The following is a 22,210-nucleotide window of genomic DNA, read 5'->3' as shown; positions in this document are numbered from 1 at the left end:
GACAAAACGCCGCGATTTCGACCGCCTAAATATGAATGCAGCCTCAAATGTAAAAAAAAACAACAAATTTCTTCATCAGTTTAGGCCGATACGTATTCTACATATTTTTGGTAGAAAAAAAATATATTCTGACGCATGCTCGGGAACATTGAACTTCTTTTTTTTTTTCTCGGCCCGTCGTAGTGCTGTACTTCACCGCGTTCTTGGCGGTTGAAAGTTCCGAGAACATTTGTGTGACCGTGTGTATGCAAGACAAGCATGAGCGGAATTCCGTCGGGGGGGGGGGGGGGGGGGTTGTTGCGTCAGAAAATCCTAACGTGTGTACGGGGCATTAGGTTTGCATTCTTCCCACCAGCTGCTGATATAAAGTGCCTTTTTTCTCATTGGTTTTTATAAAGGGTTCCCCGTGACCTGTGACTTTCAGGGGTTTTTCTCCGGAAAAAATGTTGAGGGGTTGCTTTGGAGAATCCATGTGGCTGGTGGTCCCCCCCACTGCTGGTGTAATCGTCCCTCTCCATAGATGTGTGTATAATGTACTCTCCATAGAGAGACACAGGGAAGTCTCAGTGTAGATCGGGGTGATGGAGATCTCATCCTCTGTCATATTCTTTTTCTTTCAGCTTGTCCTGATGTACCCACCATCACCGATCAAAGTACCAAGGATCGGATTATACTGTTCTGTGAATCCTCCACTCCGGGAGTCACCTATGAATGGCGGATCAATAAAATATCTGTGGGCACAAATCAGTTATACAACGAATCCCGACCCAAAGAGGATGTGACTCTGACTTGCTTTGTAGATAATGAAGTGTGTAAGAAGAATGTGTCTAAAACAATCCTCTATACTGCAGGTGAGTCCCAGCAGGCAGCCAGTGATGTCTATAAAGCAAATCTCACCCTCATTACTGTGTGTGTGTGACCCTGATCTCCTCCTCATTGTTCTATACTTCACCTGACCTCCTCTCTATGATCATCACTCCCATCATCTCATACTTCTACCCGTGTGTGTGTGTGACCCTGATCTCCTCATTGTTCTGTACTTCACCTGTCTCCTCTCTATGATCATCACCCCCCATCATCTCATACTTCTCCTGTGTGTGACCCTGATCTCCTCCTCATTGTTCTGTACTTCACCTGTCTCCTCTCTATGATCATCACCCCCCATCATCTCATACTTCTCCTGTGTGTGACCCTGATCTCCTCCTCATTGTTCTGTACATCACCTGTCTCCTCTCTATGATCATCACCCCCATCATCTCATACTTCTACCTGTGTGTGACCCTGATCTCCTCCTCATTGTTCTGTACATCACCTGTCTCCTCTCTATGATCATCACCCCCCATCATCTCATACTTCTCCTGTGTGTGACCCTGATCTCCTCCTCATTGTTCTGTACATCACCTGTCTCCTCTCTATGATCATCACCCCCATCATCTCATACTTCTACCTGTGTGTGACCCTGATCTCCTCCTCATTGTTCTGTACTTCACCTGTCTCCTCTCTATGATCATCACCCCCATCATCTCATACTTCTACCTGTGTGTGACCCTGATCTCCTCCTCATTGTTCTGTACTTCACCTGTCTCCTCTCTATGATCATCACCCCCATCATCTCATACTTCTACCTGTGTGTGACCCTGATCTCCTCCTCATTGTTCTGTACATCACCTGTCTCCTCTCTATGATCATCACCCCCATCATCTCATACTTCTACCTGTGTGTGACCCTGATCTCCTCCTCATTGTTCTGTACATCACCTGTCTCCTCTCTATGATCATCACCCCCATCATCTCATACTTCTACCTGTGTGTGACCCTGATCTCCTCCTCATTGTTCTGTACATCACCTGTCTCCTCTCTATGATCATCACCCCCATCATCTCATACTTCTACCTGTGTGTGACCCTGATCTCCTCCTCATTGTTCTGTACTTCACCTGTCTCCTCTCTATGATCATCACTCCCATCATCTCATACTTCTACCTGTGTGTGTGTGACCCTGATCTCCTCCTCATTGTTCTGTACTTCACCTGTCTCCTCTCTATGATCATCACCCCCCATCATCTCATACTTCTACCTGTGTGTGACCCTGATCTCCTCCTCATTGTTCTGTACATCACCTGTCTCCTCTCTATGATCATCACCCCCATCATCTCATACTTCTACCTGTGTGTGACCCTGATCTCCTCCTCATTGTTCTGTACTTCACCTGTCTCCTCTCTATGATCATCACCCCCATCATCTCATACTTCTACCTGTGTGTGTGTGTGTGTCCCTGATCTCCTCATTGTTCTGTACTTCACCTGTCTCCTCTCTATGATCATCACCCCCATCATCTCATACTTCTACCTGTGTGTGTGTCCCTGATCTCCTCATTGTTCTGTACTTCACCTGTCTCCTCTCTATGATCATCACCCCCATCATCTCATACTTCTACCTGTGTGTGTGTGTGACCCTGATCTCCTCCTCATTGTTCTGTACTTCACCTGTCTCCTCTCTATGATCATCACCCCCATCATCTCATACTTCTACCTGTGTGTGACCCTGATCTCCTCCTCATTGTTCTGTACTTCACCTGTCTCCTCTCTATGATCATCACCCCCATCATCTCATACTTCTACCTGTGTGTGACCCTGATCTCCTCCTCATTGTTCTGTACTTCACCTGTCTCCTCTCTATGATCATCACCCCTCGTCGTCCTCCTCTTTCTGTACTTCACCTGTCTCCATCTCATTGTTCTGTACTTCACCTATCTCCTTCTCTATGATCATCACTCCCATCATGAGGTGAGCCTTAATTCACAGAAGTTCTACTACTAGAAGGCGGCGCTGCACGATTAATCATTAAAAGGTCACAATCTTAGTTCTACCCCTCCACACACAATCTTAGTTCTACCCCTCCACACACAATCTTAGTTCTACCCCTCCACACACAATCTTAGTTCTACCCCTCCACACACAATCTTAGTTCTACCCCTCCACACACAATCTTAGTTCTACCCCTCCACACACAATCTTAGTTCTACCCCTCCACACACAATCTTAGTTCTACCCCTCCACACACAATCTTAGTTCTACCCCTCCACACACAATCTTAACCACTTAAGCCCCGGACCAAATGCTGCCTAAAGACCCAAGGGGTTTTTACAGTTCGGGACTGCGTCGCTTTAACAGACAATTGCGCGGTCGTGCGACGTGGCTCCCAAACAAAATTGGCGTCTTTTTTTCCCCACAAATAGAGCTTTCTTTTGGTGGTATTTGATCACCTCTGCGGTTTTTATTTTTTGCGCTATAAACAAAAATGGAGTGACAATTTTGAAAAAAATGCTATATTTTTTTACTTTTTGCTCTAATAAATATCCCCCAAAAACAGAAGCGATTCAGTTCGCATGCGCCGCGCTTTATAAGTTTTTCATTCATTCATTCATTCATTCATTCAAAAACATATATACATTTTTCTTTTTTCCTCAGTTTAGGCCGATACGTATTCTTCTACCTATTTTTGGTATAAAAAAAAATCGCAATAATCGTTTATCGGTTGGTTTGCGCAAAATTTATAGTGTTTACAAAATAGGGGATAGTTTTTTTGCATTTTTATTTATTTAATTTTTTTTACTACTAATGGCGGCGATCAGCGATTTTTTTTCGTTACTGCGACATTATGGCGGACACTTCGGACAATTTTGACACATTTTTGGGACAATTGTCATTTTCACAGCAAAGAATGCATTTAAATTGCATTCTTTATTGTGAAAATGACAGTTTGCAGTTTGGGAGTTAAACACAGGGGGCGCTGTAGGAGTTAGGGTTTACTTTGTGTGTGTTTACAACTGTAGGGGGGTGTGGCTGTAGGAATGACGTCATCGATCGAGTCTCCCCTATAAAGGGAATGACGCGATCGATACGCCGCCACAGTGAAGCACGGGGAATCCGTGTTTACACACGGCTCTCCCCGTTCTTCAGCTCCGGGGAGCGATCGCGACGGAGCGGCTATAAACGAATAGCCGCGCCGTCGTCCCGGATCGCTCCTGAAGCCACGGGGACCGCCGCATGTACGGGGGGGGGTCCCGATCGGACCCCCGACCCACGTCAAGCAGGGCACGTATATATACGTTGATGTGCCTGCCTGTCCGTGCCATTCTGCTGACGTATATGTACATGAGGCGGTCCTTAAGTGGTTAATCCAGCATTACTACGATTCGGTAGGGTTGCACAGATAGGAATCCACTGCAGAAATACACTGACAGCAATCACCGGTTGTTAGAGGAAGTAAACCCTGATGGGTTTTTCTTCCTTTCCTCTTCCCTGTAAAGTAAAGGTGTATAATGTGCTAGTATGCATCGCATTTGTAAAATAACTTTTCAATGTCTTGTACCATTGCTGACAGCTGAAGTGTAACTAAAGTTGCGGTAGGTATCGGGACCCCGTTCACACTGGGGCGGTGGGAGCGCTGGCAGTAAAGCGTTGCTTTACCGTAAATTGTGGGGCGCTTTTACCCTCACTAGCGGGTTGAAAAAGGGTTAAAACCACCGCAAAGCGGCGATATAGCCGCGGTGCCCATTCATTTCAATGGGCAGGAGCGGTATACACCCCTCCAAAGATGCGGCTAGCAGGACTTTTTTTACCGCCTTGCCAGCGCACTGCTCCAGTGTGAAGACCCTCGGGGGGGGGGGGGGGGTTCACACTGGAGTGTGAGGAGCGGCTCTTTCAGGGCCATTTGCAGGCGCTATTTTTAGCGTTATAGCCCTTCAGTGTGAAAGGGGTCTAATTGGTATCGGCGAGTACAAAAAAAATATATATATATATATATATATATATATATATATATATATATATATATATATATATATATATATATATATATATATAAACCCTAAGTATAACTTATTGGTAATATTTTTTTTATTATTATTATTTCTTTACACATTTTTTTTATTTCATTTCTTTCTTTAAAGCAAAGAGTATTGTGTCTTAGGCCCCTTTCACACGGCATTTCTACTCCGATCCGCCTTTCCATTTTTCAGGCGGATCCGAGCGGGGCCATCCATTGACTCCTATGGGAAGACAGATGTCAGCAGAGATGTCCGCATTTTATTTTTTTTTTCGAAATTCTACAAACAATTCCCCATAATGACAACGTAAAAATAAGTTTCTTTGAACATGTATTTAAAAAAAAAAAAAAACAATCCCACGTGCATAAGTATCACAGGCTCCCCCCCCATGTGCATAAGTATCACAGGCTCCCCCCCCCATGTGCATAAGTATCACAGGCTCCCCCCCCCATGTGCATAAGTATCACAGGCTCCCCCCCCATGTGCATAAGTATCACAGGCTCCCCCCCCATGTGCATAAGTATCACAGGCTCCCCCCCCATGTGCATAAGTATCAGCCTTTGCTCAATTTTTTGGTGAAGCTCCTTCGAAACCAATTGCATCCTCCAGTCTTTCAGAGTATGATGCTACAAGCTCGGCACTCCTACTTTTGGACAGTTTCCCCCATTCTTCTTGTAGGACCTCTTGGGCTCCATCAGGTTTGATGGGGGGCGTAGGTGCTCAGCCATTTTCAGATCTCTCCAGAGATGTTCAATCGGGTTCAAGTCTGGGCTACTCAAGGACTTTCAGAGTTGTCCCATAGCCACTGCTTTGTTATCTTGGCTGTGTGCTTGGGGTTGTTGTCCTGTTAGAAGATGAACCTTCTCCACAGTCTGAGGTCCAGAACGCTCTGGAGAAGGTTTTCATCAAAGAGGTCTCTGTACATTGCTGCATTCATCTTTCCCTCCATCCTGACTACTCCCAGTTCCTGCCGCTGAAAAACATCCCCACAGTATGATGCTGCCACCACCATGCTTCACAGTAGGGATGGTATTGGCCAGGTGATGAGTGGTGCCTGGTTTCCTCCAGACATGACGCTTGTCATTCAGCCCTAAAGCCGCGTACACACGATCGGTTCATCTGATGGACCGTTTTCATCAGACGAACCGATCATGTGTGGGCCCCTTCGTTTTTTTTTTATCCATCGGTGAAAAAACTAGGAACTTGTTTTCAAATTATCTGATGGTTAAAAAGCCGATAGAAAAAAACGATCGTCTGTGGCGAAATCCATTGGTTAAAAATCAACGCATGCTCAGAAGCATTAAACTTAATTTTTCTCAGCACGTCGTTGTGTTTTACGTCACCGCGTTCTGACACAATCGGATTTTTAACCTATGGTGTGTAGGCGCGACTGATAAAAGTCGGCTTCATTGGATATCTGATGAAAAAATTCATCGTTCTGTTTTCATCGGATGAACCAATCGTGTGTACAGGGCAAAAGAGTTCAATCTTTGTTTCATCAGGCCAGAACATTTTGTTTCTCATGGTCTCAGAATCCTTCAGGTGCCTTTTGGAAAACTCCAGGTGGCTGTCATGTGACTTTCACTGAGGAGTGGCTTCCGTTTGGCAACTCCCCCATACAGGCCTGATTGGTGGAGTGCTGCAGAAATGGTTGTTCTGGAAAGGTTCTCCTCTCTCCACAGAGAAACACTGGAGCTCTGTCAGAGTGACCATCGGGTTCTTAGTCGGTGACTAAGGCCCCCCTCCCCCGATTGCTCAGTTTGGCCGGGCGGCCCGCTCTAAGAAGAGTCCTGGTGGTTCCAAACTTCTTCCATTTACGGATGATGGAGGCCACTGTGCTCATTGAGACCTTTAATGCTGCAGAAATGTTTCCGTACCCTTCCCCCGATCTGTGTCTCCATACAATCCTGTCTACAGACAATTCCTTGGACTCCATGGCTTGGTTTGTGCTCTGACATGCACGGTTATCTGTGGGACCTTCTATAGACAGGTGTGTGCCTTTCCAAATCATGTCCAATCACCTGAATTTACCACAGGAGGACTCCAATCAAGTTGTAGAAACATCTCAAGGACGATCAGTGGAAACAGGAGGCACCTGAGCTCAATTCTAAGGCCCAGATTCTCGTAGAACGGCGTATTTTTGCGGCGGCGTAACGTATCCGATTTACGTTACGCCTCCGCAACTTAGACGGGCAAGTGCTGTATTCTCAAAGCACTTGCTCCGTAAGTTGCGGCGGCGTAGCGTAAATCGGCCGGCGTAAGCCCGCCTAATTCAAATGTTGAACAGGGGGGCGTGTTTTATGTCCATATGCTGCGACCCGACGTGATTGACGTTTTGCACTTACGGCGCATGCGCCGTCCGTGGAATATCCCAGTGTGCTTTGCATCAAAGTCCGCCGCAGGGACGTATTGGTTTCGACGTGAGCGTAAATGACGTCCAGCCCCATTCACGGATGACTTGCGCAAACGACGTAAAAATTACAAATTTCGTCACGGGAACGACGGCCATACTTAACATTGGTACGCCACCATATAGCAGGGGTAACTATACGCCGGGAAAAGCCTAACGCAAACGGCGTAACTTTACTGCGTCGGACGGACGTACGTTCGGGAATTCGCGTATCTAGCTGATTTACATATTTTGACGCGTAAATCGGCGTACACGCCCCTAGCGGCCAGCGTAAAAATGCAGTTACGATCCGACGGCGTAAGAGACTTACGCCTGTCGGATCTAACAGATATCTATGCGTAACTGATTCTAAGAATCAGGCGCATAGATACGGCGGCACAATGCAGAGATACGCCGTCGTATCTCGGTTGTGAATCTGGGCCTGAGTGTCATGGAAGGTGTGTGTGTGTGTTTGTTTGTTTTTTTTACTACATGTCATTATGGGGGGATTGTTTTTAACCCCTTCAGTACCGGCCCATTGTCCACAGAGGGGATCTCCCATCCCGGGTGGACGTCATATGACGTCCTGTACTTTGTGCAGTGATATCTGAATGATGCCTGCACCTAGAGCAGGGGTCTCCAAACTGTGGCCCGAGGGCCAGATGTGGCCCTTTGCTAGCCTTTATCTGGCCCTTGGGGCACAATTCCTCCCACTGACACCAACAATGGGGCACAACATCGTCCTCCAATACAAATGATGGGATACTATTCCTCCTACTAATAGGGGGAATACTCCTCCTCCTATTGACCACCAACCCTGAAGCCATATTTGTTCACACTGATGCCGGGCCCCGTGACATTTTCTCCCCCCTGCTGGTCATAATCTGGCCCTCCTAAAGTCTGAAGGGCAATAAAGTGGCCCTTTGTTTGAAAAGTTTGGAGACCCCTGACCTAGAGGCATCATTCAGATATCATTGTGTTTCGACGGCGATCCTGCGCACCTTATGAACGATCATAGCGGTTAACGATTTCGCTTGATCGTTCTTATAGGCGGCGGGAGGGGACATGTTGGGTATCAATTTACTCGATATTCAACATTTATCTTCTGGAACATCTCTAGAACTGGTAAGAGGAGACTGTGTGAATCCGGCCTTCATGGTAGAATATCTGCTAGGAAACCACTGCTAAAGAAAGGCAACAAGCACAAGAGACTTGTTTGGGGTAAAGAACACAAGGGATGGACATTAGACCAGTGGAAATCTGTGCTTTGGTCTGATGAGTCCAAACTCGAGATCTTTGGTTCCAACCCCCGTGTCTTTGTGTGACGCAGAAAAGGTGAACGGATGGACTCTACATGCCTGGTTCCCACCGTGAAGCATGGTGGTGGAGGTGTGATGGTGTGGGGGTGCTTTGCTGGTGACACTGTTGGGGATTTAATCAAAATTGAAGGCATACTGAACCAGCATGGCTACCACAGCATCTTGCAGCTGCATGCTATTCCATCCATCAGGACAATGACCCCAAACACACCTCCAGGCGGGGGAAGGGCTATGTGACCAAGAAGGAGAGTGATGGGGTGCTGCGCCAGGTGACTACCTCTTGAAGCTCATCAAGAGAATGCCAAGAGTGTGCCAAGCAGTAATCAAAGCAAAAGGTGGCTACTTTGAAGAACCTAGAATATGAAATATATACTTTCAGTTGTTTCACACTTTTTTGTTCTGTATAATTCCACATGTGTTAACCACATAAGGACCGGACCAATATGCTGCTAAATGCCCAAAGGTGTTTTTACAATTCGGCACTGCGTCGCTTTAACAGACCATTGGGCGGTCGTGCGACGTGGCTCCCAAACAAAATTGGCGTTTTTTTTCCCCACAAATAGAGCTTTCTTTTGGTGGTATTTGATCACCTCTGCGGTTTTTTTTTTTTTTTTGCGCTATAAACAAAAATAGAGCAACAATTTTGAAAAAAATTCAATATTTTTTACTTTTTGCTATAATATCCCCCAAAAACATATATAAAAAATGTTTTTTTCCTCAGTTTAGGCCGATGCGTATTCTTCTACCTAATTTTGGTAAAAAAATCGCTATAAGCGTTTATCGGTTGGTTTGCGCAAAATTTATAGCGTTTACAAAATAGGGGATAGTTTTATTGCATTTTTTTTTATTTTTTTTACTACTATTGGCGGCGATCAGCTTTCTTTTTTTTTTTTTTTCGTGACTGCGACATCATGGCGGACACTTCGGACAATTTTTACACATTTTTGGGGCCATTGTCATTTTCACAGCAAAAAATGCATTTAAATTGCATTGTTTATTGTGAAAATGACAGTTGCAGTTTGGGAGTTAACCACAGGGGGCGCTGTAGGAGTTAGGGTTCACCTAGTGTGTGTTTACAACTGTAGGGGGGTGTGGCTGTAGGACTGACATCATCGATCGAGTCTCCCTATAAAAGGGATCACTCGATCGATACGCCGCCACAGTGAAGCACGGGGAAGCCGTGTTTACATACGGCTCTCCCCGTTCTTCAGCTCCGGGGAGCGATCGCGGGGGGGCGGCTATAAATGAATAGCCGCACCCTCGTCCCGGATCGCTCCCCGCGGGAATCCGACCGCCGCATGTAGCAGTGGGGGGTCCCGATCGGACCCGCGGAAAGGTAAGGACGTACCTGTACGCCCATTTGCCTGTACGTGCCATTCTGTGGACGTACATATACATGCGACGGTCGGGAAGCGGTTAATTCATAGTTTTGATGCCTTCAGTGTGAATCTACAATTTTCATAGTCATGAAAATAAAGAAAACTCTTTGAATGAGAAGGGGTGTCCAAACTTTTGGTCTGTACTGTATAAACCAAGCTCAACTTATCAACCAACCAAATCCACCTGTCTAACAGTGTGAGTTAAAAACAGAGGTTTAGTTGCACGCATTTACAAATACATAAGTAAGCTGCAGGCCCCGTCAAGGCTCTCTGTGTACTGCAGTCTTAACCCTAAAATGTAAAGTCTCCTCAATGATAGCACATGTATGCTGATGGATGGATGGATAAAGGGCAGATTTTGGAAAAAGGCCGTAACGTAACATAAAATGTGGAAAAAGTGAAGCGTTGTGAATACTTTCTGGATGCTCTGTAGTCCAATCATTTTTCTCTGATCCGTGGAGGAGCATTCAGCTGCCAATCATAGTAGACTAGAGGTTGGAGGAAGAGTTTCCCCGACTCCTCCCACCTCTCATTCTACCTCTAGTACTGCAGGGAGGGGTGTGTCCACTTCTTGTGATTGGCTCTTCATACAACCTGATTTTCTTGTAGTCTTTTTATGATCGGTAATGTGTGACTCTTCCTGTGAGGTTGTAACACCAATTTCCTCTTCTGTCCTACAGAGCCCAGCGGTCCATCTGGAGGTGGCATTGCTGGTATAGTATTCGTGGTTATCATCGTTATCGTCATCTGTTTACTGTTGTTGTTATATTTTTCCCGAGACGGTAAGTACAACACGATGTATTGTGTCATTCAGTAATACTGTGTTTGATCACAGCGAGTCGGGTTGTATTAACCACTTAAGCACCAGGCCTATTCCTGACACTTTTTTTTGTTTACAGGTTAACCACTTCACGCAAATCGCTGTACCCGTACGTCGGTACTTTGGCGCTAAATACCGGGGTAATGGCGTCGGCAGCAGCTAGCTGCCATAACCCCGGTATTTTTGGGAACGGCGTGCATTTCTCTTTTTAAGGTGAAAGTGGTCTCTGCGGCGGATTCGCAAGATCACTTTTATCAGTGGTGGGGGAGAGGTGTCAAAATAAAAAAGTATAATAAAACATATTTTTTTTTTTAAGTGCCCCGTCCCAATGAGCTTGTGTGCAGAAATTACGTAAGTGGCGCCCGCATATGAAAACGGTGTTCAAACTGCACATGTGAGGTATCGCCACGATCGTTGGAGCGAGAGCAATAATTCTAGCCCTCCTCTGTAACTCAAAACTGGTATCCTGTAGAATTGTTTTACACGTTGCCTATGGAGATTAAAGCGGGAGTTCACCCGAAAAATGTTTTTTAACATTAGATTTAGGCTAATTACGGGAAGCAGAAACGGTATTTTTTTAAAATCAATGCCGTACTTACCGTTTTAGAGAGAGATGTTCTCCCGCCGCTTCTGGGTATGGGCTGCGGGACTGGGCGTTCCTATTTGATTGACAGCCTTCCGACGGTCGCATACAGCGCGTCACGAGTTTCCAAAAGTAGCCGAACGTCGGTGCGGCTCTATACGGCGCCTGCGCACTGACGTTCGGCTACTTTTGGAAACTCGTGGCGCGATGGATGCGACCGTCGGAAGGCTGTCAATCAAATAGGAACGCCCAGTCCCGCAGCCCATACCCAGAAGCGGCGGAGAAGATCTATCTCTACAACGGTAAGTACTGCATTGATTTTTTAAAAAAATACCCAATTCTGCTCCCCTTAAATAGCCCAAATCTAATGTTAAAAATGTATATTTTGGGTGAACCTCCACTTTAAGGGTCAAAGTTTGCCATTCTACAAGTGGTCGCAATTTTGAAGCGTGACGTGTTTGGTATCAATTTACTTGATAATCAACATTCTCTTTCACAATATAAAAAAAAAATTGGGCTAACTTTACTGTGGTCTTGTTTTATTTAAAAAAAAAAAAAAAAGTGCGCTTGTAAGACGGCTGCGCAAATACGGTGTGACATAAAGGATTGCAACGACCGCCATTTTATTCTCTAGGGTTTTAGGAAAAAAAATATATATATATATATAGGCCCAGATTCTCAATGGCGTTACGACAGCGCAACACCATTTGCGCCGTCGTAAGTCCTAATCTGGCCCCAGGTATCTATGCGACTGATTCTTAGAATACCCATTAGATCTGACAGGCGTAAGGCTCTTGCGCTGTCAGATCTAAAATGCAATTTTTTTTTTTCCGCCGCTAGGTGTCGCATCGTCGTTTTCCCCGTCGTCTATGCAAATTAGGTAATTACGCGAGATTCCCGAACATACGCGCGGTCGACGCTGAGAATTTACGACGTTTCCGTAGCTTAAGCGACGCATAGTTGCCCCTGCTATTATGAGGGGCAACCAATGTTAAGTATGGCTGTCGTTCCCGCGTCGAAATGTAAAAAAATTACGTCGTTTGCGTAAGACGTTCACGTCTAAGAAAAAGACGCCGGGGCGATGTCATTTAGCGCAATGCACGTCGGGTAATTTACCCGACGGAGCATGCGCAGTACGCTCGGCGCGGGAGCGCGCCTAATTTAAATGGTGCCCGCCCCATTTGAATTGGGCGGGCTTGCGCCGAGCTCTTTTACGATACACCGCCGCAAGTTTACAGGTAAGTGTTCTGAGAATCAGGCACTAACGCTGTAAACCTGCGGCGGTGTAACGTAAATCACATACGTTACGCTGCCCAGGAGCAACGTAATTGTATAAGAATCTGGGCCTTAATGTTTGGAGGTTCAAGTAATAAAATAGAGATCGTTGCAATACTTTGTCACACCACAGCGATGTTACAAATGCAATTTTTTTGGGGGAAAAAATACACTTTTTTATTTTTTTTGTATAATGCGAAAAATGTTTCGCTGCGTAAAGAAACCTAACTTGTCACGGTGTAAAATTGGGCACGCTCGTGGAATGGCGACAAAGTACGGTACTTAAAAATCTTTATAGGCGACGGTTACATTTTTTACAGGTTACGTGTTTAGAGTTAGAGGAGGTCTAGGGCTAGAATTATTGCTCTCACTCTAACAATTGCGGCGATACCTCACATGTGTGGTTTAAACGTTAACAGATGTGGACACAACTTTTAGTAGGCGGTCGCTTCTGCGCACAAGCTCGGAGGGACGGGGCCTTTTAAAAAAAAAAAAAAAAAATCCGCGGCTGCCGGCCAAGCGGATCAACTCTAGTGGCACGTGCGCCCCCTAGAGCTCTTAAAGCAGCCGACATACAACGACTGATTCACCCATGAGAGCAAACCTGCCGCAGTACAACTGCGGCGGCTGGTCTAATAGTGCTTAAACTTCTCCAACTTTATCCCTGACCTGTCTGGTGTGTTCCTTGACCTTCATGATGCTATTTGTTCACTAAGGTTCTCTAACAAACCTCTGAGGGCTTCACAGAACAGCTGTATTTATACTGAGATTAAATGACACACAGGGGGACTCCATTTACTAATTAGGTGACTTCTGAAGGCAATTGGTTCCACTAGATTTTAGTTGGGGGTATCGGAGTAAAGGGGGCTGAATACAAATACCCCCCCCCCCCACACACACACACACACTTTTCACATATTTGTATCGTTTATCATTTTCCTTCCACTTCACAATTATGTGACACTGTGTTGGTCCATCACATAAAATCCCAATAAAATACATTTGTTTTTGGTTGTAACATGAGAAGATGTGGGGAATTCCAAGGGGTATGGATTTGTTTTTTATCCAGCTGTATTTACTCAGGGCAATTTACAGCATCCAACTAAAAGATATAACAACATGTCGGGGGGGGGGGGGGGGGAAATAATACGGAATCACTGAGTTGGAAAAAGGATCACCCCTCTCCTAAAAATTACTTGTAAACTCAATCGGGTGTAGCTAAATCACCTTCTCAATGGCACACAAAGCCATTTGACTTTCAACTGTGATCAGCTGTGATCATTTTGATTGGCTCATCATGAAAAGAGCTTTCCTGGAGCATTTCAGTTCCCAGTAGTGCAACTGAAGCAAACGGTCAACTATAGGTGGCAAGGCACTGTCACCGGGATAAAGGTGTGGACGGGCACAAGTCAGGAGATGGATACAAATGCTTTATCAATGCCTAGAAGCACAGTGAAGTACAGTATTATTAGGAAGTGGAAGGTAAATACTGGAGGAAAGAGTCGGGAGGAAACTGGTCAGAGTCTACCAGGAGGCCTACAGCAACTCTGACAAAGAGTGATCATTGTGTGCATGTGACACCAATATCACACATTCTCCACAAATGTGTCTTGTATGGAGGAAGCGGTGCAAGAATAAAGCCGCTCCTCAAAGGCCACATGCTGTCACCACTGAGCTTTGCTAAATCGCACCACAAAGATTCTGAGGTCACATGGAAAAAGGTGTTCTGGTAAGATGAGACTAAGATTGGTGTTGGGGCCAAATTATTCAAACGATATGTCCACCAATGAGCACACAGTGGTTGGAGGAGAAGGCTGGGAATGTCCACCAATGAGCACACAGTGGTTGGAGGAGAAGGCTGGGAATGTCCACCAATGAGCACACAGTGGTTGGAGGAGAAGTCTTGAAATGTCCACCAATGAGCACACAGTGGTTGGAGGAGAAGGCTGGGAATGTCCACCAATGAGCACACAGTGGTTGGAGGAGAAGGCTGGGAATGTCCACCAATGAGCACACAGTGGTTGGAGGAGAAGGAGGGGAATGTCCACCAATGAGCACACAGTGGATGGAGGAGAAGGCTGGGAATGTCCACCAATGAGCACACAATGGTTGAAGATGGGGAATGTCCACCAATGAGCACACAGTGGTTGGAGGGGAAGGCGGGGAATGTCCACCAATGAGAACACAGTGGTTGGAGGAGAAGGCTGGGAATGTCCACCAATTAGCACACAGTGGTTGGAGGAGAAGTCTTGAAATGTCCACCAATGAGCACACAGTGGTTGGAGGAGAAGGCGGGGAATGTCCACCAATGAGCACACAGTGGTTGGAGGAGAAGGCGGGGAATGTCCACCAATGAGCACACAGTGGTTGGAGAAGGCGGGGAATGTCCACCAATGAGCGCACAGTGGTTAGAGGAGAAGGCAGGGAATGTCCACCAATGAGCGCACAGTGGTTAGAGGAGAAGGCAGGGAATGTCCACCAATGAGCACACAGTGGTTGGAGGAGAAGGCGGGGGAATGTCCACCAATGAGCACCCATTGGTTGGAAGAGGAGGAGGTTAATGTTCTTGCATGGCCTAGTCAGAGCCCAGACTTAAACCCCATTGAAAATCTGTGGAATGACTTGAAGACTGCTGTCCACAAATGGCCACCATCAAATGTAACTGAACCTGAGCAGTTGTGCAAAGAGCAGCTACATATGCAAAGTTAGAGACAAATCCCAACAGACTAAAGGCTGGAATTGCAGCAAAAGGCGGTTCAACAAATTACTGACACTAGGGGGGGTGGTCCTTTTTCCAACTCAGTGATTGTTTTTTCTGACATGTCGCTGCTCTATCTTTCACTTGTATAAGTTGCACTGAGTAAAAACAAAAACTGTGTCAGCACCCCCAGCACTGTGATTGCAAAGTCACTGATTGCTCCTGGTCACCTAGCAACAGGTTGGAGATGGTAGGACAGGCTCCCAATTGAGAGATCATTCTGACAGCCAATCACAGTGATCACATGACTGGGAAAGCTATGTGAATTAAAGGGCCAAACCCCTAACAGGGAAACTAACTCCTGTACAAAAAAAGTGTCTAATGCCTTTTTATATAAACATTTATACTTCTCTCTATGAAGGGCCTCACTGATAATAAACTGATGTCATTTGTATCTGTATTCTAGAACCGCGTGTAGTGGACTGTGTCCGGAGAGTCCGTAAACGTATGCCCTGGTGTAAAGGTAAGTTTGTTCCTATACTTGTAAAGCTTTGTAGTGTAATGGTGCCCATATTGAGCCCCCCCCCCCCCTCTCTGTGGATGATGGACGAGTGATCATGAATGGCCGTTGTTCACTTAGGCCCAGATTCACAAAGCACTTACGCCGACGTATAACAAGTTACGCCAACATAAGTGCAAATGTGCGCCGTCGTATCTGTGCGTCACACCCAAGAACAGATATGCGCCTAAAAACGGGCTACACCCCGCCGACGTAGCTTGCTTACGCCGGCGTAGGGTGGGTGCACATTTAGGCTGGGTGCATGGTGGCGCTCCCATCGATTAGCCACCTACGCGAGATGCGCGTAAGTTGTACGTCCGGCGTAAAGTTATTCCCCATAATTGAGGTGGAACCCGGCAACAGACATGCTCAGGTCTGCACCAGGGAACACAAGCCGGAGTATTGTGCGTTGGACGTGTGTCTGGCTGGGCGTACGTTATGTTCACGCCGTACGCAGTGATCTGGCGTAGCTTAGGCAGTTTTGCCGGCGTGGTTGTGAGCAGGCGCATAGGGGTGCGACCACGGCGCATGCCCAGTTCGTAATACGTACCTGTCTGGCGCTCGGCCCATCATTTGCATGGGGTCAAGTATTTTCCCAGTTAGGTGGTCGTCAAGTGGTTTTCACCTCCCTGTGCCAAAATCTCTTTAACCACTCGATGGCCGGCTCTACGTACCGGTACATTGTTGTTCTTCAAGTGCTTATACCGGGAAGATCTCCGCAGGCATTTACTCCCATTATGTAAGTTGTGTCCCATAAAACCCAATGAAGATATTTGCCAGCACACCATGGAACGACGTGAATAGCGTCCAAACTGATAATTTATTGCCTGATCACAACACAAGGTGAGTGCAACGTTTCGTAGTCATGCAGGACCCCTTCGTCGGGCATGTGATAAATGTGGGGTCACAATTCCATTGCTTATGTAATCCACCACTCACTCCATCCATCTTACCAAATTGCTAGATTCTCATGTGTAATCAATTGATCGCTTCTGAAGAATAATTTTACCCCTTAACTCAAAAGATATTTATGGGGAAAATCCTCGCCCATTGCAGCTACCAAATGAAAGTTTGTGCACCCCCGCCTCCCTGTGTAGCAGTAAATTCTGCTCCCCTTATGTAATGTAAATGTTTTTTGTTACATTTTAACTTTTTTAACTTATTTCCTGTTTGTGTAGATATAATGTAATGTGGGATCATGTGGTGATTATTGGTAGAGTGTAAAAGAATTCACAACTACTAATATGCCCCTTTTTTATTTATTTTTTTTATTTATTTTTTTACTTTTTAAGGAAACTCAACTGATGTGGAGGGACAACCTTTGTTGGGTAAGTTGCAGGAGCTACGAGCGAGGGAGTTGTGGGTCTGGGGGTGCCTTGGAGTTACGGGGGTGCCGGGGAGCTGCAGGGCAACTGTGGGTGATGGAGTCTCTGGAGCACATTTATTAACCCCTTGCCGACCGCTGCACGACTATATATATTGGCAGAATGGCACGGCTGGGCAGGTTGACGTGTGTGTGTGTGTATGTATATATGTATATATGTATGTATGTATGTATGTGTATATATATATATATATATATATATATATATATATATATGTGTGTATATATATATATATATATATATATATATATATATATATGTGTGTCATCTTTAAGATGCGGCCTGTGATCGGTGTCGTGTCACATGTAGCCCACCCCCCCTACAGTTAGAACACATCCCTAGGACACTCTTAACCCCTTCCCCGCCCCCTAGTGGTTAACCCCTTGCCTGCCAGTCACATTTACACAGTAATCAGTGCATTTTTATAGCATTGATCGCTTTTTAAAGGGTCACTCTTTCTTTAAAATAACAAACATGTTATACTTGCCTCCACTGTGCAGTTCGTTTTTCACAGAGTGGCCCCGATCCACGTCTTCTGGGGTCCCTCGGCAGCTGTCCCTGGTCCTCCCCGCAAGAACTCATCACCTTCATGCGCGAGAGCTCGCATGGTGATGAGTCCTTGCGGGCACGCTTCCTTTGATACAGTGAGAGGCCATAGCCTCTCGCTGTATCACTCGGCCCCGCCCCTCGGCACGCCGCGTCACTGGATGTGATTGACAGCAGCGCCAGCCAATGACTGCGCTCCTCTCAATCCATCCGCTCTAGCCAATCAGCGGCCAGGCTAAGCGGTGAAGAGGATCTCGGGACCGAGCATGGGACTTTCGAGGGGTCAGGTAAGTAAAACGGGGGGGGGGGGGGGCATCATCAGATGTTTTTTCACCTTAATGCATTAAGGTGAAATATATATATTTTTTTTCCTTTACAACTCCTTTAAGTGTCAATGGTCCCAGAAAAGTGTCCCATGTGTCCGCCATAATGTCGCAGTCCCGAAAAAATGCCATACGACTATCCCCTGTTTTGTAGAGGCTATTACTTTTGCGCAAATTATTATACGCTTATTGCATGTGTGTGTTTTTTTTTTTTTTGTTTGTTTGGGAGCCACGTCGCACGACCGCGCAATTGTCGGTTAAAGCGACGCAGTGCCGAATCGCAAAAAAGTGCTCTGCTGTTTGGCCAGCCAAATGGTCAGGGGCTGAAGTGGTTAAGGGGTTCTTCACACTAGCTACACAAGAAAACAAGCCGGGTCAGCTTCTGGGGGATGCCGTTTTACAGCGTTCCACTTAAAGGCACGTCATTTATTTCCGTTCACCACCGTTTAGCTGTGGTGTATAGAAACACAGGCAGAGACCTGCTGGGTGGAAAATTGCAGCTTCACTGCCCGGTTCTCTGCTGCGCATGCGCGAGTAGCGCGGCGCACCATCACTGGTCACCGCTCTCTTCTGGGACCAGTGTGTTTCCCAGAAGGCGGGGGGGGGGGGGTAGACGCGAAGGGGTTTGACTCCCGCGTGAGTCGATACCCAGAACTGGTGCAAATACCTGGACAGGTATCTGCACCCCCCTGAAAGGTGCCAAATGTGACACCGGATGGGGGGAGGGTTCCGAAAAGCGGAAGTTCCATTTATGAGTGGAACTCCGCTTTAACTACTTGCCGACCGCCCACCGTCGTTATACGTCCTCACTTTAGAGATGAATATCTCGGTAACGGCAGCAGCTGCTGCCACAATCGAGATATTCATCTCTTCTGTGGGCGGCCGTGTTAACGATAATGGCGGTCTCCGCGGCGGATTCGCCGAGAGATCGCCGTTATCGGTGGCGGGAGAGGGGCCCGCTGCTCTCCCGCGCCCTCCGCCGCTTACCGTAGCCGTCGGTAGCGGCGGAGGAGATCGCGACCATCCGCCAGCTGAGCGGGGACGAGACTGAAGGAAAAATCTCCTTCGCCCGTCCCCATAGCTCTGCTGGGAGGAAGTGACGTCAAAACATCAGTCCCGCCCAGCCTCTTAAAGCAACATTTTTTTTTTTTTTTTTGTCATTTGAAAAAATGACATTTCCAATTTTTTTTTTTTTTTGCATTTTAGTCTAAATATGAGATGTGATGTCTTTTTGACCCCGGATCTCATATTTAAGAGGACCTGTCATGCTTTTTTCTATTACAAGGGATGTTTACATTCCTTGTAATAGGAATAAAAGTGATAATTTTTTTATTTTTATTTCAGTGTTAAAAATTCTAAAATAAATAAAAATAAATGCGAAATGCAAAAAAAAATTCCCGACCTGCTCGCGCGTAGAAGCGAACGTATACGCGAGTAGCGCCGACATATGAAAACGGTATTTAAACGACACAAGTGAGGTATCACCGCAATCGGTAGAGCGAGAGCAATCATTCTAGCCCTAGTCCTCCTAACTCAAAAAATGCAACCTGTAGAATTTTTTAAACGTCGCCTATCAAGATTTTTAAGGGTAAAAGTTTGACGCCATGCCACGAGCGGGCGCAATTTTTAAGCGTGACATGTTATTATTATTATTATTATTATACAGGATTTATATAGCGCCAACAGTTTGCGCAGCGCTTGTGTTGGGTATCATTTTACTCGGCGTAACATTATCTTTCACAATATATAAAAAAATTGGGCCAAATTTATTGTTGTCTTATTTTTTCATTTAAAAAAGTGAATTTTTTCCAAAAAAAGTGCGCTTGTAAGACCGCTGCGCAAATACGGTGTGACAAAAAGTATTGCAATGATTGCCATTTTATTCTCTAGGGTGTTAGAAAAAAAAATATATAACGTTTGGGGGTTTTAAGTAATTTTCTAGCAAAAAAAAATGGTTTTGTCTCGTAAACACCGAATCTGAAAAACAGGCCCGGGGCTAAAGTGGTTAATACTGCAACTGCTGCTGTTAAAAAAAGGAACAAAGTAGTATCAACCCCATTCAGATGCAAAATAAAGATACAAAGTAACATTTTTTTTTTAAACAATAAAGGAAAATTAAAATTGGGATTTTGAAGGTGCGAATTACGCAGGCAGATATAAAAAAATATTTTTATAAAAGTAAAAAATTGACAGAATAAAATCCATCCAAAAGTATACAATTTCAGAGTGTGCAAAAATGACAAAATTCTCTACATGTTTCACCACTGTTGATGCCTTCCTCAGTGCCTGACAAATGTAATTGTCCTATCTACTGAAAAGGAGAATACATAGAATTATAAAATAATACATAAATTCTCATGATGTGCATTTCTGTATTTTATAATTCTATGTATTCTATTTTTCAGTAGATAGTGCCTGACAAATATAACTCTGCTGAGGAAGGTACCAACAGTGGTGAAACACGTAGAGAATTTTGTCATTTTTGCACACACTGAAATTGTATACTTTTGGATGGATTTTATTCTGTCAATTTTTTTTTTTTACTTTTATAAATCTTTTTTATTTTATATCTGCCTGTGTAATTCACACCTTCAACATCCCAATTTTCCTTTTCCTATATTGTTACCAATTAAGGGGATGTTGGGTCAATAACTTATAGATGATGAGCAACTGAACTCTTCTCCACTCTTTATAAACATTGGGGTGGATTCAGTAAGCAATTGCGTCTGCGTATCCATAGTTACGCAGCGCAATTGCTTAGTTGCGCCGGCGTATCGACTTTTCTGTATTCAGAAAGCTCGTTACGCCGACTGCAGCCTAAGATATGACTGGCATAAGGCTCTTATGCCGTCGTATCGTAGGCTGCATTCTTACGATGGCCGCTAGGTGGCGTTCCCGTAGTGGTCAGCGTAGAGTATGCAAATTGCATACTCACGCCGATTCACAACCGTACGCGCGCCCTGCGTTCGCATTTTACGTCGTTTGCGTTCGTCGGTTTTTGCGTAAGGCTGCTCCTGCTATTAGCAGGGGCAGCCAATGCGAAGTATACCCGTCGTTCCCGCGTCGCGATTTTTAAAAATTGCGTTGTTTGCGTAAGTGAATCGTGAATGGCGCTGGACGCCATTTACGTTCACGTTGAAGCAAATGACATCCTTGTGACGTCATTTACTGCAATGCACGTCGGGAAAGTTTCGGTGCGGGAACGCGCCTAATTTAAATGATCCGCGCCCCCTACGGGATCATTTAAATTACGCGCGCTTACGCCGGGCAGTTTTCCGGAGCGCACACGCAAATTACGGAGCTACTGCTTCGTGAATGAAGCGTAGCGCAGGTAATTTACGGAGGCGTAGTGTAAAAACGGTACGCTGCGCCTCCGTAGTAGTGCGCGCCCCTACCTGAATCCACCCCACTGCTTAGATCGGTCATAGGGCCGGTTCACACTGGTGCGAGTTTGCATGCGATTCATCACATTCGATGTCTGTACATACAGGTATGGCTGAAATCGCGTTGCATTCGGACCAAACTCGCACAAGACCCTTTTTTTGGGCAGAATCGGATCACATGGTTGTTCACACCCATGCGATCTGACTCCTTTCCAAATTTGCTGATCGCACTGCGTTCCGCAAACTGATTTGGGGGTGTCCTTTAACTTTTAATTGACACTCCCAGCAATTCGCATGGGGCAGTGTGAACTGCCGCCGGGAGACATGCGATGCGGGAACCCACAGTGGATTTGCAGGGTTCCAGAATCGCAGTAGTGTGAACCGGCCCATGCTCCTAATACACAAGTGGAGCTCCCACCCCCCAGTCCTCCCCCCTCCATGTTGTGTACACAATTTAACCACTTAAGCCCCGGACCATTTTGCAGCTAAATGCCCAGGCCAGGTTTTGCGATTCGGCACTGCGTCGCTTTAACAGACAATTGCGCGGTCGTGCGACGTGGCTCCCAAACAAAATTGGCGTCCTTTTTTCCCCACAAATAGAGCTTTCTTTTGGTGGTATTTGATAACCTCTGCGGTTTTTATTTTTTGCGCTATAAACAAAAATAGAGCGACAATTTTGAAAAAAATGCAATATTTTTTACTTTTTGCTATAATAAATATCC

At 45.7% G+C, this 22,210-nt stretch overlaps 1 protein-coding gene across 4 annotated transcripts in view; it reads left to right on the top strand.

Annotated features, from left to right (window-relative positions):
* Positions 1-22,210, top strand: part of LOC120921625 — a 65,369-nt gene that overhangs the window by 17,857 nt on the left and 25,302 nt on the right. For all 4 annotated transcript variants that reach the window (XM_040334138.1, XM_040334136.1, XM_040334137.1 and 1 more), the window contains exons 3-6: positions 621-851; positions 10,597-10,698; positions 15,759-15,815; positions 17,144-17,179. In XM_040334138.1, the coding sequence (XP_040190072.1) occupies positions 621-851; positions 10,597-10,698; positions 15,759-15,815; positions 17,144-17,179 (426 nt within the window). The remainder of the gene's footprint in view (positions 1-620; positions 852-10,596; positions 10,699-15,758; positions 15,816-17,143; positions 17,180-22,210) is intronic.

The sequence above is a fragment of the Rana temporaria genome (genome assembly GCF_905171775.1).
Source record: "Rana temporaria chromosome 2 unlocalized genomic scaffold, aRanTem1.1 chr2j, whole genome shotgun sequence".
NCBI classification, from domain to species: Eukaryota; Metazoa; Chordata; class Amphibia; order Anura; family Ranidae; genus Rana; species Rana temporaria.
Note: the sequence above shows the minus strand (reverse complement) of the source record. Positions and strands in the feature narration are given on the sequence as shown.